General features: G+C 41.5%; 1 protein-coding gene across 2 annotated transcripts in view; it reads right to left on the reverse strand.

Moving 5' to 3' along the window:
• Galnt11 (polypeptide N-acetylgalactosaminyltransferase 11) overlaps positions 1-15,047 on the reverse strand; it is a 30,132-nt gene extending 15,085 nt beyond the window's left edge. The window contains exons 1-4 of one of the 2 annotated variants that reach the window (XM_051203228.1): positions 14,882-15,047; positions 2,245-2,577; positions 1,336-1,459; positions 228-394 (exon numbers count right to left, since the gene is read on the reverse strand). In XM_051203228.1, coding sequence (XP_051059185.1) covers positions 228-394; positions 1,336-1,459; positions 2,245-2,539 — 586 coding nt within the window. In that variant the 5' untranslated portion in view covers positions 2,540-2,577; positions 14,882-15,047. Of the gene's footprint in view, positions 1-227; positions 395-1,335; positions 1,460-2,244; positions 2,578-13,335; positions 13,410-14,881 lie in introns of those variants that run through there. The other variant, XM_051203227.1, reaches the window with a different exon arrangement.
• Between the last annotated feature and the right edge of the window lie 2,462 nt (positions 15,048-17,509).

Below are 17,509 nucleotides of genomic sequence, written 5' to 3' on the forward strand. Positions count from 1 at the left end.
CATAACTTCCTATGAATCTGAGCTTAATTCCTAACAGACATTTTTAATAGCAAGCCACGGGGAAATTCTCCAGGGGTAAAATTGGGTAACACTGTAAAAAGATGACAAAGATAAAGTATTTCAGCAAATCATTGTATGATAAATGGACAGGTTGTAAGCTCAGCTGTGGTGCATCACACAGTGAGTAAGAGCCTCGATGAACTGTGACCATTCACAGCATCACTTACCAAAGTCGCTGTTGTCATCCACAAGGATGATCTCATGAAGAAGGTGTGCTGGTGTGCGGTCCACAACACTATGCACAGTCCGCAGCAAAGCAGAGAAGGCTTCGTTATAGAAGCAGATAACAACACTGGCGGTTGGCAAGTCAGTCGGGTAGGACTTTCCTCTACACCTTTAACAATCAAAACAAGAAAATCTGATATTTTAAGAAGCTCAAATGTCTTGTGTTATTTCCTAATATCTTGTTTAGCTTCTTTCTGACATTACAGTGATTTTTAAGCATTTATGAAAACACGGTGGTTTATTCTTTGCTTTACATCATGTTAAGTCATTTTATCTTTAAAACATGGTTTCTTTCTTTTGGTAGAGAAGTTACATAATGGATTTTTCATCAAGTTACTGCATATGTAGCACTCTGAAGTTGATATCCAGCTTCTCAATGAGGTTTCAAGTGGAAACACAGTAACAAAACTTTGTCTTTGAAATCTTTAGTTTTTTCCTAATAATAATGTAAAAAAGATTTGAGTAAACTTCAGTGTTCTCAGATGACAGAAGAGCTTCGATACAGTACCTACAAAGTTATTAAAGAATAAATTCCAAGACCCTGACCTCTTTCCTTCAGCCTCACAGCCCTCCATTGTCCGTCCTACCTAGTTACAACCCCCTGCAGCTTTCCCACCATAGCCACAGTGGATGAGGCTTAGTCCTTCCAATTTGCCACACTCACACTTCAGAACACTCTCTGTGCTGTCCCTACAGGGGAAAGGCCTCCTTGTTGCAGTGAGACCACTTGCTGCAAGGCCAGACTGCTCCACCAACCCCATATCATGCTGCTGCAAAACAGGTTGCCACACCTGCCCCAAACAGACTGAGCCCTGTGAACCCAGCATCGACATCTTATTCTGTCCAGGGTCTATGTATTGCATAGCAAACTGAAGACACCTTTGAAAGAAAGAAAATAATAAAGTACAAAAAGTTATGGAAAGGTAGTAAGTAGGAGTGGGATCCAGTTCACTGTTTTGGTATGGCAAATAATGCAAAATCTGAACCCTGCCCTTGACTGCCCACATTGGCATTAAAAACACTACCATCAGAAGCCAATAAGGAGCATACTCTGCATTTCTGGTGTCTGGCACATCTCTGTGGTATCCCAAACGGTTACTAATAAGCATATTAAAGGCATGTTTCTGGTAGCCCAGGTCTCTCAATTCCTGATCACGTTCATTGAAAATCATACCTGAAAGAGCGAAATTACAGTCAGTGTCTTAGGTCTCAAAAGATGATCTCACCAACCACTGTCCCCAAGCCTTGACTTTGCCATTATCATAAGATTATATCACTGTATTTTTCAAATTGGCTGGCAGTGGTTTCAGGTAAGGCTGATGTCAGATTCTTAGCAAACCAAGTGTGCATGAACACCTGCTCAAAACCATTATTTTAAGAACATTTTATTATGTGTTGGTACACACAGCTTTAATCCCCGCACTCAGGAGACAGAGGTAGGTGGATTTCTGTCCTGAACTACATAGTAAGTTCCAGGCCAGCTAGGGATAGATACATAGTGAGACCCGGTCTCAAAAAACAGTTGAACTAGGAAACATACACACACACACACACACATTCTCTCTCTCTCTCTCTCTCTCTCTCTCTCTCTCTCTCTCTCTCTCTCTCCCTCTCCCTCTCCCTCTCTCTCTCTCTCTTTTTCTTACTTTATTACATCCATAAGACAAATTATCTGTGACTAGTGAAAATTACTGATAATATTCCATAAAAGAAATAGATTACTAAATCCCAATGGACTGACTTCAGTAGGCCCCAATCTCAATAAGTATTTATATGAACCCATGCCCCACAAAAATGAACACATAAGTTTTTATATAAAAGGCTCCTATGATCTTCGGGTTCAGACTTTAAACAACTTCCCTGTCAGCAGCTCCTGCACAGATCTAACTAGAACCATGTAGCTTACGGAGACACCAGGACATTTCTAATCCTGAGCTTCGCATGGTTTAGAGTACTTACCCAGCTCAGAGGAGGACTTTGAGAGGCCTTTATCCTGATCTTCAATGTGATTATTCATTAAATCGCCCATTCTGTTTGCTTTAAACTGCGGATCTAATACTCGACCTGGACTTCGAGTAAAACGTGGGTAGAATTTTTTGGGAAATGGTCCATGGGGCCCAGACCCCTTGATGGGCACATGCTTAAGGGGCTGAGTCACTTCACTGAAGTTGAAATAAATAAAAAGCAGAACTGTCCAGGTAGCAGATGTAAAAAGGCACCCATAACAAAAATATCGAACCGTGACACTTCCCATTATAGACTTAGCATAGCTCAAGGGCCATTTTCAATTTCCTAAAAAAGAAAGAAGGACATGTTAGACCCTCCAGAACACTCCTCAATCAGCTACTGAACACACACTGATTTCCAAACCACCCTACCTACCCATTGTTAACAGAGAAAAAAAAAAAAAGTGTTAACATTTAGAAACACAAAGCAACACAGTCACCTGCCCTGTTAATGAATACTATTTCACCTTTGCCCTGGATGGCTTTCAGTTTGGTCACTGTTTCAAGGCCTATCTTTGCATGCCTAGAATACAAGTACTGCATAGGGCATGTAAAGTCAGAACAAAAGACCATAACAAATAGCAGCATATAGAAAACACTCAAGTGAACTGAGGACAAGGACATGCTACCTAAGAGCCCCATGCATATAGGCGTCTGCACAAAGATACAACTTAGAAATTACTTATTTTTACAGCCAAATTAAAAAATCATCCCTAAAAAACAAGACAAAGCAAATTAATTATTAAACCTCCCTTGAAACATTAAGCTTCTTGACCAAGATTATGCCTCAGCCTAAATGGTAAACTTCTGTTCTTAAATTATTTGCCAACCAAGAACTACTAGACATTTCACAAGTCAATCTAAAAAAGTAAAACTAACACAGTAATACTAATGAGAGGGTAGTGACTGCAGTGGACTTCGAACACCAATGAGCTGCCCTGTCTGCTGAAGTACCTTTTAAACTAAACACATTCATGAAAAATCCAAGTGCAAGGAAATGCTCAGGAAGAAAGGTTCAAAAAGCCTTTATCAGGAAAAACAAGTCACAAATTTGCAACAACATGAGAAGACAAAGGAGTGACCTTTAAGGCAAACCATGAATTTCAACTAAGAAAAATATTATAACTGCCTAACTAATAAGGCAACTAACAAGCAAACAGCAACAAAAACAGAAGCACCTGGTGTTCACAGCACAGAAGGTCGTGGGATGCTGAAGTCAGGTAATAGGCATGTCGCTTTGATCCAAGCCAACTATTTAGCAAAACTAACATTTAAAGGATGCTCTCCTCAAGCCACTCCAGGCCTTCCTACCTCCACTGTGGACTCCTGTATCTTAACACAGAATGGAGCAATTCAAAGTTGACATGAAGAATGACAGCCAAGCCCTTCATAGTCCCAGGATAAAACAGCTGTTCCAGCAAACAACTCTCTACCACAAGTGGGCACTGACATTTGTGTCTCTTCAGCCTGATTTTCGCCATCTTGGCCAAGTCTAGAACCCTTCAAAGCCAAGATTCAAGATGATGGGGAGAGAGCTTTTATAAAGATCTGGGTGTACTCCAGGTGTGCAATATACTTTCAGTCCTAGCCCCAAGAAGGACAGAGAAGTGGATCCCTGTTTCTTGCGGGCCAGTCAGCTTAGCACACTTGGGCAAACCACCTGGGAAGTACCTTTGTAACAGCGTCACATTAAAAGTACCATAGACAATCCAGTTTTCCTGGCCTTCCATAGCTATGCTGTGCATTTCTGCTTTCTAGGCAACACTATACAAACTGATATAATTATCCTTTCAATCATAAACCGAAACCTCCATTGCTGCAGAAATAATTCAGTCAGCAAAGCTCCATAGAACCTGTGTTAAAGACCAGAAATTGTGGCAAGCTTTAAGGTTTCTTTCTTTCTTCCTCCCTTTTAAATTTGTTTTAGTTTATGAATATTTTGCCTCCATGTATCTATGTATACCAGATGCATGTTTGGTGTTCATGAAGGTCAGAAGAGGACATCAGATCCCCTGAAACTAGAATTAGGGAATGGTTGTGAACTACCATGTAAATATGTAAATTAAGCCCATGTCATCTGTAAGAGCAACAAATGTTCTTAACTACTGAATATAACATGCTTTGTAATCCCAAGGCTGAGAAAGTCAGGTAATAGGCATGTAGATCCCTGAGACTTGCTAGCCAGCCAGTCTAGTTCTTGATGCCCAGGCCTCAGTAAGAACCTGTCTTAAAAATAAAACAAAGCAAAACAAACAAATCAAAGTGGCCCTCACCCCCACCCCACCACCTGTCAATATCAGTTTGTGCTGCCCAAATATTCTTGGATATGTGGCCTTCCACTGAAACACAGTTGACTTATCAGGGGCTACACTCTCAGAAAAAAACTCACTCTTCCTCTCCCAGCAGCTATCAATTCTCAGCTAACAATTCCCAATAGCACTTCAGCTAGGGGCAGAATCTCCACCTCCTCTTTCTATGCTAGGATGTGGTTTGGCTTAGCCTTAACAGGTCTTCTGTATGCTGTCATAACCACTGTGAGTTCACATGTGTAGCTGCCCTGCTGTGTCCAGAAGACACTAGTTCCTTGTGACCATCCATTCCCTTTGGCTCTTTCCACCCCAACTCCCTGGGCTTTGGGAGTGAAGGATGTGATATATAAATTCCCTTTAGAGATAAACATTCTGTAGTATTTTATTCTCTGGCTGTTAGCCAGTTGTAAGTCTCTGTGTTATCTATTACAAACAGAAGCATCTCTGACGAGGGGTTTCCGAAGTTCCTTAATCTATGAGTATAAAGGGAAATCATTAGGAGTCAGTTTATTATGTCTATTGAGCAAAATAATAGTAGTAGGTTCTCTCATAGGAACCCAATCTCTACCATCTGTTCTCAGCCAATAATGGTGCTGGGTGTGGGCCTTAAATTCTAGGAGAAAGTGGTTGGTGTCTGTGCCATTACTGCACCATGTCTTGCCAGGCCAGTCATGACTGTAACTGGAAGAGTTTACAGCTGATGCTTACTTTTCTTTTTCCAGAGCAGATAAAGCATCTTTAGCACTTTTATGAAAGCTACCCAGTAGGGATAAAGTTCCCAGGTCAATACCAGATGATTTTTTTCCATGTTCTGTGACTCAAAAATGTAATGTCTTGAGTAATAGGTTATTACTCAAGTTTGGAAAGGTAACCAGGAACAATGACAATACCCTGTAATGTTTGAAGGGTCTTTGGAATCTCCAATTTCAAAAGAAGAAAACCATTCTTGACACTGGGGTTCTTATTTGATATCCTCTAGCAGGCTTCTAATAAGGGTATCCTTTGTTGCTACTAAAAGGATAACTCCACTTTAATCCTTTTTATGTATGTGTATAGATGTCTTTTTTGTGTATTTGTCTGTATGAGACGGTCTCTCTACATTGCTTTGGCTGTCCAGAAATTCACTATTTAGACCAGGCTGAACTCACAGAAATCTGCCTACCTCTGCCTCTGGTGCACACCACTATGGCTGGTTATAAATGTATTTTAGAAAATTTCTATAGTTGTAGGTTCCATATGGCTTTTTTTTTTTTTTTTTTTTTTTTTTTTTTGAGAGGGGGAGAGAATTATCTGTGAATTCAAATATAATGGGCCCATTTTTAGATGAGCACTAGCTCTGAAAAAAAATCAGACAGCCTAGATGGCTTATAGTCCTTTTAAAGGTTAAACCTTCATAAAAACATGCTTAGAAATCTAAGCTACCAAACCTTTAAAGAAGATGGACTAGTGTGATGTGGCTACTTTCAGAGAATAGGAAACAAGGTACATTCTCCACTTCACTTTCATAGGTTTTTAATACCCTAACACCAAAACCAGGATGGTTGACATTTGTTTTGCCCTAGATACAGACCTCCATATGGATCAGCAAGTACACCAGTCATATACTCTTAGGGACAGTGCACTGGCTCTTCCCTCTGTCTAGAATACTTTTCCTTGAGTGATTTCATAGTTGCCTCCTTCACCTGTTTACTCCCTATCCAGATAAGGCCTTCTCAATAAGGTCCTTTACCTAGAGCACCTACCTTAAATACAATGCAGACACTAGAGTAAACCTAGTGCCTTTGGTCTGTTTGATTCCTTGCAGTATTTTCTGAGTGGTGTTTTGTATTGCAGTTAAATAAGGATCAAGATAAACAAATAGGCTGAATAGATGTTTATTCAGGGAGAAATAAATTACAACCTAGACAGATGAACACCACCAAGTTCCACTGGATGCTCTCCTTTCCGGGTCAGGCCAGCAAGAGAGCGTTCCTGGCTCCTCCTCAGACCTCCTTCCACAGGTCACTTCTGCCCCTGGCTCCACCCACAATGGGCATGGTCAGTGCCACAGGAGACAAAGTGAATATCCCACTACAGTTTGGTGTACAGCAAAGACTTAATAAATATTTGTTGAAATGAATGAAAGACTGTGTAAGTCTTTAATAACTGTCAGTATACTTGCCAAAATACTAGGAATATCTAAACATATCACTACTAATTTGTTTGGGTCAAGCAATACCATAATGCTCTGCATGAAGATCATGACCACCTTATTCAACAACAGTAAAAAGAAATGATGCTAGAACAAATCATATTTATTACTGTCAAAGTTTAATAGACAACTCAAGGAATTTGCCCAATTTTAACTATTAAATAACAGAAGCCAGGCCGTGGTGGTGTACACCTTTAGTCCCAGCACTTAGTAGACAGAAGCAGGTGGATCTCTGTAAGTTCAAGACCAGCCAGGTCTACAAAGCTACATAGAGAAACCCTGTCTTAAAAACAAACAAACAAATAAATAAATAAAATGAAATAATGGTCTGTGGTAAAAACAGGAAGTCCTTTTTCATTTTATTCAGTCTCACCCTTGGTTTTACACCCCCCCCCCCGCCCGCGCCCCCCCTCCCCCATTGCCTCCAAACATCTAAGTGCAAAATGAAAATGTTTTCTATCCAAAAAGCCCACCCATAGGGCTGGTTGATCTCTGTCTAAAGTCCTCACAGACTGCCTCATCAGCCCAAATTAAGGACAATAAAATGTACTGATTCTTAACAACTTTATTAAGTAGTTATTATTTCCCGAAGCCAAAAATCACTGTATACAAGAGACATTTATAAAATCAACCATTTCTATATTAGCCACAACAGCACTTGGAAACAACAGAGATACCGGTTTTAGACAGACCAACAATCAAATATGAAAAGAAACATAGCTAACACATACCTGCTAGTTAGACATTAAAGCAACCAAACAAAAATCAAACCCTGAAATTCTAATCTAATCTATTCTGACAAATGACAAGTCTAGCCTGCCCATAACAGTCTTTGATTTGTATCTTTGTCATGTCTTCTACTGGCAATTACCCCTGGTATCAATGTCCAAGGCTGAACATATTTAAAAGAAGGGTCAAAGCAAAAATGTAAGGTCAATTAATGCCAAGGCAAACAACCAGTAAAAAACTTTCCCGTCAGAAACAAGCATTTGCTTGATAAAGCCCAAACAGTCACAACTGGATGTCAGTGTTGAATGAATGAATGAATGAATGAATGAATGACAGGCTAAGCCGTGAAACAAGTCAGTTTGACTTCATGTTTTTCTTTTATTGGTTTGGTAGCTGCTCTCAGACAGAAAAGGAGGAAGTGGGCAAAGTACACATAGCAGACTATTCAAGTGGAGACTGGAGAGGCCAGATTAAAGCCAGACAGAAAGGAATGAGGCCAGAAAGAACTAGGGTAACACTGTGAAAAGACTGGTGGACTCCAGGGTGCACTGAATCAAGGGTTGGGAAGTGAAAAGCCCAACACCTATAAATCCAATGGTAACTTCAGATCTGTGAAATGAAGGCATCTCAATATGCAATATGTCCACAATATAAACAAGGCTGTCATAAAGACCTCACCCAGAGACCCTCACCTCAGAGTCAAAAGCAAGAATCCAGAAAACAGGGATCCTTCCACCTTCTCAAACTCAAATGAGTTAACAATTAATAAGTACTTGTTTGGATACTTTTTAAGTTATGGACATTTAGATTCTGAGCAATGTAAAATCTTAGACACCAGCAGAGTGTAAGCACAGTACATTCAGGTAATGAAAATGAATGTTTACTGAGAAGGCATTCAGACCTCAGACCTTGGCATTGTGCAGGGTGTGCTCCTACACAACTGTAATCTCAGTGCTAGGTGAAGCAGAGAAAGGCAGACAGATCCCTGGATCTCACTGGCGGCCTAGCCTAACCAATCAGAGTTCCAGATTCAGTGAGAACCAAGTCTCCAAAAAATAAGATAGAAAGCAATTAAAAATGAAATCAAAAGGCCTCATTATGCACAGCACACAAGTACACACACAGAGAGACAGAGAGAGAATTTTTAAAATAAAAAACTTCTACAATTCTAACCAAATCAATTTGGAAATCAGAACACACACACACACACACACACACACACACACACACATTTGTACTGTGATGTCAGAATGGAACTAAGAGCCTCATCAGGCAACCGTTAAGCTGCACCTATAGCCCTAGAAGAATTAACTATGAATGAAAATACTCTAACTGACCCAAGTTTTAAAAATAATTCAAACATGCAAATCACTGTAGAAAAAAAAATTAAGTCAAAAACAGTTCCTCAAAAAAAAAAAAAAAAAAAAAAAAAAAAAAAGCAAGAAAAATTAAAAGAAACATCAATGAGAAACCCACAAGCAGAACAACTGGATTTGTTTCTAGCCTTTCTCATAAGCTACAGAGAAGGAAGGTCACTTTCTATGATGAAAGGAAGAAAAGAAAGTACGTAGGGGCGGAGAAGGGCTGAGAAGCCAAACACCATCTTCCCAGGCCAAGACTGGCTTGGCACTGCTGTGGAATCCCAGAAGCTAGAAAATCATCTTAATAAAATCAAGAAAGCAACAGGGTATCAATCTAAATATATTTACCTAAATCTGCCTGTTAGACTCTCATTTACATTATACTGCATATTCCCACTAATCTTCTATCACAGCTCATAGCATAATAATATACTAAATAACCTGATATCTTCTTCACTCAATAATTCTAAAGAAAAAGCTACCAGGAGGGTACTGCATGTTTGATCATCTTATTGCTATACTTAAGAACTAAAGAGATAGAGGAAATATTGAAAGCAATGGTGAATCTTGACCAGTCCTGATTTATGATACATCCTGATACAATAGTTTAGTTTCTATAATGCTGTTGCCAACTGCTGCTGGCAGTTATCAGGAAATAACAGTAATAAGCTCTGGTTAGTGACATTTTGGCTAACTCTATTTGTACATGTCTTTATTTCAAACATATCCTATAAAATATATGCAACCACTTAGCAAGTGAGGCTAAAAATAACTTTCCTAGAAAAACATTCCATAATGTAAGAAAAGACTTTCAATGAAATATAATGCCCTTTCCTTATGTCCAGCTACAAAGGGGATTTTTTCTCCCAAATGTGCAAAGAAAAACACTGTGTTTTAAGCACCCTGTAAGGAAAGATGGGTATTTTAATCTCATTGACTTGTAAAGTTTGAGAAAATGCAAACACTGAACAAATACTCTACGAATGGAAGATCAAATAGCACATCCTCTCTAAGTTCTTGATAGTTTGAATAGTGGGCCCTGCACAATTTACATCCTGTAGCATATGGCTAATGGGATGAACATGTCTAACAGGAGGCTTTTTGTTTTTCTCAGTACAAACAATTCCCATAATACTTAATAAAATTTCAAATGTCTCTTTAAATGTTAAAAACTTACCTTTCAATAAGTCCTAGATGTTTTCTGTGAAAATATATGCTGTATACACACTGTCTAAGAACAAGCATTTGTCAGCCTTTTCCATAAACGAGGCATGCCACATCTGAACTCAGCTATTCATGTGAATACAATTACTGGCTTACAGTTGTGCTGGGTCTACCATAACCTGTGAAATTACCAGGTGATGACAACAGGAAAATACACATTATCCCCTCACCCCTTATCTCTGTTGGGAAACTGAAAGAATTCATGGAGCACCAGCAATGCAACAAGTGCAGTCAGGGGAGCACTGAATAGGCAGGGTCAGAGTAAATTAAGCTCCAGACAGCAGATGCTCCCCAGGAAAGATCTCCTGACAGCCCTTAGGAATTCTGAATCTCTTCTCTAGAAAACAAGCAGGGATTGGGGCAAATGCTTGTGGTCCTGAAGCAAGATGACGATGGAGACAATTAGAGAGGGTCATGGAAGGGAAGGGAGCCCCTCACCTCCCATCTAGTGGAAGTCTTTCACCTACTAACAGTCAAACGTTTTAAGTAACTATGAAGTCTACATATTTTGAGACAACAGTTCTTTTTAATAGTGACGTTTCAAATAAGAATGTTAAAATAGAGTCTGGGGATCAGGTATACTTGCTGCTCTTGCAGAGAAACTGGATTCAGTTCCCAGCACCCACACGGTGGCTAATTTCATTTGTAACTCCAGTTCCAGGGAATCCCACCTCATTTTGGTCTCTGTGAGCACTACATACACGTGACACGCCAACATATGCAGGGGAAACTCTCAAGCACATAAAATAAAAATAAATCTTAAAGGAAAAAAAAAAATGTTAAGGGCTGAAGCTATAGTTCAGCAGCTAAGAAGGCATTGAACCTCCTCAGCAGGTAGCGCTGAGGGACACTCTAACACCTCTGCTCTCCTCAGCACCTGCAGAGACTCACATGCAGAGACACATCATCAACGACAATAAAAATAAATCTTCTTAAAAATAAGTAAAAATCCAACTAATTTTACCAAACAGATGAAATGTTATTTTAAAAAAGGTGTTAAAACAAGGGAACATATTTAAGACCAAAGCATATGACACTGATTTAACTTTCTGTCTCAGCCATAAAACTGTAGATTCTCACGACAGGGTTCAAAACCTTGTTTACAGTCAAGTCTAAATTTTGTGACCTACACTCCTTTGACCCTTTTGACTTGTATTTTTAATCTTATCACCCTGATATACTGTCAAGCACACCTCAGAAATCGCTGTATTACTCCATGATCTCATTATTTAAAAAGAAGCTAGGAGGATGAGGCAGATGTACTGCATGAGTATGAGGCCAGCCTGAGCTACTGTAAGACTCTAAGAAAACACAAACAAAAAACATTTCAGAGTAATGCAACTTCAGAAAGCACCTAAATCAGATACGGCTAAGACATTTCAATGGAAGTCTCCTGGAGGAAGCCCACACCCACATAGGAATGTAAGATAGTCTTTCTAAAGCACCTTTCTGTTTCCCTTAAGGCCTGTGCTTCAGAGATAGAAGTGCATGCCTGTCATTCTAGCACTTGGGAGGTGGAGACAAAAGAATCAAAGGTTAAAGATCATCCTTGGCTACTCAGCAGGTTGACAAGCAACCTAGGCTATATGAGATCCTGCCTTAGAAAGAAAAAGAACAAGTAAATAATAAATCTTAATGAATCCCATCTCTGCTTCATGCTCACTGGTCCTAAAATTCTCTTCTTCAATGTCAAGTATCTCAGCATCACCTCAGCAAAAGTCTCTAAAAAGACTCCTCAAGCATCTCCCAGTCCCTGCCTCTGCTGATAGTTCGGCATTCAAAAGGCTAAGACAGTGGGATGCAGAGGTCAAAGCTAGCTTGAACAACTCAGCTTAGTAAAAACAACATTCTTTAAAAACCCAAAAGAACACAAATACTAAAGTACTAACATGGCTCAGATGCAGAGGAAACATGCTGAGACAAAGAAGCAAACTTACACCAAAGAACAGGAAACTGAGGACACAGGCAGCCAACAAAACATCTTAAAGCACAAGGCTCAGGACACCTGGCCGGTCAGAGAGCCAGGGCAGGCAGAGGTCAGTGCCTCCTCTGCAGAAAGATAGGCTGGGGCTCTGCCACTGAAAAGTAAGCTTGTCAGAAATGCAGAGAGCTAATGAACTTGGCATGGTAGCACACACTTATAATCCTAGCACATGAGAAGCTGAGGCAGGAAGGATGACAAGAGTTCCAGGCCAGCCTGAGCTACAGAGTGAGACCCTATTGGAATGTGGGGTAAAAATAGCCAGCTCCTGTCTTTAAGCAACTCTTCTGCCTATCTTAGGAGGAAAGTCCTGACAGCTGTGGATAAAACAGTTTGGGTAAGAGGGAGAAAACCTTTAGAACAAGGAATCAGTGAGAAAAATCCCAAGGCAAAGCCATCTGGGCTTGACTTGGACTGTGGAAAGATAGAGTAAATGCCAACTATCTGCACTTGTCAGCATAGAGGGAAGGAAGCCCCTAAGGAAGGGGCAATGGCACAGAGCAAGGATGGGAGGCAGTTTTGGTTTTAGAGATGTTACATCCAAGGGAATCCTGAGAGGGAAAGGACTCAGATGGGAACCAGGTCTAGGAAAGAGACTTAAAAGACATGGGAACTGCAGCTCACGTTGCATGGCAGCTGGTGCAGGGTTAAGTAATGGAGAGAGCACATGCAGAGGACAATGCTGAACTTGGAGACGGTGAACTCTGGAGGAAAAGAACCTATGAGACCTCAGAAGGGCCCCAAGGAACATCCAGAGGATGTGCTGACACAAATATGAAGTGCCATGAAGATTACTGAGGGCCAGGCTAGAGAATTGGCTCAGTGGTTAAGAGCACTGGCTGCTCTTCCAGAGGAGCCTGGTTCAATTCCCAGCACCTACACAGAAGCTCACAGCGGCCTATGATTCCAGTTCCAGGGGACCTGGACTATACAGACACTGCATGCACATGATGCAGACATACATGCAGGCAGACAAAATACACGTAAAATAAAAATGAATTAATTAAAAAGTATTACTGAGGGTCAACCAACTGAGTGTTGAGATGAAGCTGTCAGTACAGGTTAAAAAAAAGTCTCTAAAGCCAAGGCTTTTCAAATGTGAGCTGAGCAATTCAATCCTTACATAAACATTCTAAAGAAAGAAAGAAAGAAAGCAGAGACTGTATTCATCAGGGTTCTTAAGAGTAACAAAACTTATAGAACAAATCTCTTTATATATAAAGAAATGGGATTTATTAGAATGCCTTACAGGCTGTAATCCTGCTAGTCCAATAATGGCTGTCTACCAAGAATCCAGTAGAGTTGTTCAGTCCATGAGGCTGGATGTCTCCGCTGGTCTTCGGTACACTGGAATTCAAAAGAAGCAGGCTCTAATGCTAATGAAGGAATGGACTTGCTAGCAAGGCAAGCAGGCAATGAGAGGCTTTCTTCTTCCAGCTCCTTTAATTGGATGCCAGCAGAAGGTGTGGCCCCAGATTCAAGGTGGATCTTTCCACCCCAAAATATCTGAATTAAAGGTGTGTCTTCCCTCTTCAAAGATCCAAATAATTTAATTAAGCAAAGAAAAATCTCTCACAAGTGTGCCCAGGCATTTTTGAGTTTTAGTTAATTCCAGATGTAATCAAGTTGGCAACCAAGAATAGTCCTCACAGTGACTCAAACAGATAAAAGTAAAGATGAAAGGGCACAGGTAAATTCAGAGACCAAAGGGGCAGAGGGGCAAAGGTCCCTGCCCTGTGGGTACAGTTTCTGTCCTGACTGATATGTTTTGGAAATATATGGCACTGAATTTAGCACAGCATTGTGAATGTATTTGACGCCATTCAATTACACTACTAAAATTAAGACCATAATCTTCATTTTTATGTATGCTTTATAAGAAAAATAATAACATAATCCTGTGAAGAAAAACTTGCAAGAAACAGCACAGAAATGTAAGAGATATATTGCAGGGCAATTGCCCAAAATGAAAAGTATGGACTACTGTTTGCTGACATTTCACTTGCCGAGCTCTGTAGCACACAAAAATTGAGGGTAAGAAAGGGTTAGTTACTATGTTTTCCTTAAAGCAGTATTTCAAATTAAAAACAAACAAACAAAAAAACTAGTAGTAAGTTTTTGTTTTTTGTTTTTATCGAATAGGAACCACTCCTGTTATGTGAAGTAACTATTTTGGTGGGTACACAGATAGAAGAGCATCCCCAAAGTCTCATTTTACGTCTAAAGATAAGGAACCAACCAACCAACCAAGTTGACCATGATGCCTCTCATAAAGTAAAAAGGCTAGACCAAATCTTTGATGGGAAATGAAGCTAGCCCATCATGAACATGCTAATATTGATCAAAAAGAGAGAGCAAACAGGAAGGGGCAGGACTTGTTTTTCATAATTATCCAAAATGCATCAGTTTTGGGTGTATGGAAACTATACAAGACAATTTATTTAACAAGCATATGGGGGGGGGGGGGCTAGTGAGAGAGCGAGCGCGCGAACGAGCAAGCAAACAAGCATCCTGTCTGTCTTCCAGCCTCACACGTGGATGGTGTCTAAACCCTGACCCGCACAGACCGACTAACAGCAATAATGATAAAATCCACATTTTTCTAATAAATCACAACAGCGCCCGGAAGCTACGGCCACCGATAACTCGGCCCCGCGCAGTGCCCATGGCTGCTGTTGAAGCCGGAAGCACCTCGGGCCTCACGGGCCACCGAGCCGCAGTGCTTCAGGCCGCAGCCCACGCTCAGGCGCCGACGGAGGCCGCGCAGGGTCAGGCGCCTCAGGCCCGCTACTCACCGCGACACCCGCAGCCCGGGATGGCGGCGCTCCGGGGCGCGGGCTGTGGCATCTTCGCTCCCGCCACAGCCCGGGCCGAGCCGCACGAGCCGCGGCGCGCGACACGGCCCAGGACACGCAGCCCTGAGGGGCCCTGCTCCACGCTCGCGTCACGGCACGCACGCCCCCGCCCCCGAGGATGACGTCACGGCCCGGCCTGGCGTCACGCGGCCCTGGCTCTTCCCTGGCCAGCGACAAGCTGAGCGCTGTCTCTCAGGGCCTTAGCGCTTTCCTCTTAGTGAAGTTTACCGTCACTCATGAGAGAAATGTAGTTGAGGAGGAGGAGACGACGAGTTGTTCTCGGGAAGAATGTGAGGAAGGCACAAGCCGGCTAGAGAGAATTTATCAGCTCTAACTGAATGGTAAGGGTTTTGGTCTTTGGTCCAGTAATACTAATACTGCATTACATTGACAGATATCTGAATCTTTAATCCTGTCACCTCTGAAATAAATGCTATTCGTTCAAGACTTGAAATTTTTTTTTTTTGTGATGTCTGGGAGAAGAACCAGATACACGCAGGGAGGAAATTCTGCATCCCTTATTACTAAGAAAACAGCATCACCTGAACCAAATCAATCGTTCTAGCTAATGTTAGCCCAGAATACATTCCCTCATTAACCGGCAGTGGTGACTTGAAGTGTTCCCCATGGTTTATGTGTAGAGCTTGGTGACATTGGTGACGCAATTTCTGAAGGTTCTGGAAACTTCAGGAGGTGGGGCCAATCTGGAGGGAGGATGATGGAGAAATGCCCCTTTGAGGGCCTTAGCTGGTCCAGTGGTCCAAGTCTTCCTCCAAACTTCCAGTCCATCACAAAGTTCTGTCCAAGTGCAATGACCAAGCAATCATCCAATGAACCCAAAGCAACCATGAGCCAAAATAAATCTTTTCCCTTTAAATTGTGGTCACAACGACACAAAGTTAACCCATACATATCTACTAGTATTGTAAGGGTTTGGGATGTTATGTTTTGCTACCTAGGTCTCTCCACAAGACTAAAATCCTGATCACCCTTACCTTCAAAGTCCATGGCCATTGCCTTCAAACAGTTGCTGTCCAATGCCAAAAAAGGGTATCTTTCATAGTTTCCATTCTTTTGGTTTTCAAGACAGGGTTTCTCCATGTAGTCCTAGCTGTCCTGGAACTAGCTCTGTAGAACTGGCTGTCCTCAAATTCACAGAGATCCACCTGCCTCCCCCCCCCCATCCCCCAGTGCTGGAATGAAAGGTGTGCACCACCACTGCCTGACTTAATTGGAACTAGTGGTTATTTCAGGGATGGCTTTCTCTTGCAAGGGCAATAGTACAGCATGCGTTTGTGCACCATCACAATGTGTGTGTTACTTTTCTTGTTTTGTGACAATGTACCTGACAGAAGCAACTTAAGGGCTTATTTTGGCACACAATTTGAGGGTACAGCTTCCATTTTGATGGATAAGCTATGGTAGCCAGAGTATAAAGCAGCTTGGCACATTGCATCCTTAAGAGGCAGAGAGAAGCTGACGGGCATCTTACTTTCTTCTTTTTCCTTTATATTTAATCTGGTCCCTCCTCCATGTGTTATGGCCACATTCCTGGTGGGTTTTCCCTGCTCCGCTAAACCTTTCAGGAAACCATCTCAAAGAAGAGGTCTGTCTCCTAGGTAACTCCAAATCCTGTCACCTAGTATCTGTAAGTGAATGAAGCTTGCAAAATATAGGACAACAGTGATTCAGCATTCTGGATGCTTAGTCCTCCTAGAAACCCCTAAGAAACTTCATGGCAGTGATGAGGAAAACTAAGGCAGGTTATGTTTGCATAAGCTACAGTTAGTAACCCTGTCAGACATCTCACTTTATGTCCTTTCAGAGGGCTTCTTCCCTCATTTTCTTTGTAAAGTTTTGTGAATTCCTCCTCTTTGACCTTCTTAAACTTGCCTTCAACAGGGTAAGCCTTACAGCATTCCTCAAACCCTAAAGAAATACTTTAGGCATTGAGGAGTCTGTCTCTCTGAGTGTAAAGAGCCAACTGCTCTGTCCCAGCCCTATGTACACAAAACAGGCATAATTCAAGAAGCATCAGGGGAGCTGTGGGTCACAGGACAGAGGCTAGAGGGTACAGACATGAAAATAGAAGCAGAAAAGATCAGTGGATTGGGACAGAAAAGCCATCAGGAAGATATGAGGAACCTGCATAGAGAACTTAAACCAAGGTGACTTGGACATCAGACTCTTAGGAACACAACCAAGCCAGGAGGCAGCCCCAGGTTGCAAGAAAGGAGCTTGATCTAACTCAGACACTGTACACCAGTCATGACTCTCTGTGAACATTTTCCTAAAGCAATCATGTCAGCCCATCAGACTGTTGAAGGCTCCAAGAACAGAGCAGGCTCTTAGAGGCCATCACAGCCAAGTGAATTGGTCAAATAATCACTACATATATTTTATCTGGGTCAATCATATTCCAGCCACTGAACCATGAGAGAGCTTGCCTTTCTAATGTCAAGGTCCTTATCCCCAGAACTTCAGTGGCAGATGAGCAACAAAAGAAGAAATTGTCATGGGGTAGAGAAGGGCACTCCTGAGAGATTGGCCACTCTGATTGTATTCTCA

Source organism: Phodopus roborovskii, unplaced genomic scaffold, assembly GCF_943737965.1.
Source record: "Phodopus roborovskii unplaced genomic scaffold, PHOROB, whole genome shotgun sequence".
Classification (NCBI taxonomy): Eukaryota; Metazoa; Chordata; class Mammalia; order Rodentia; family Cricetidae; genus Phodopus; species Phodopus roborovskii.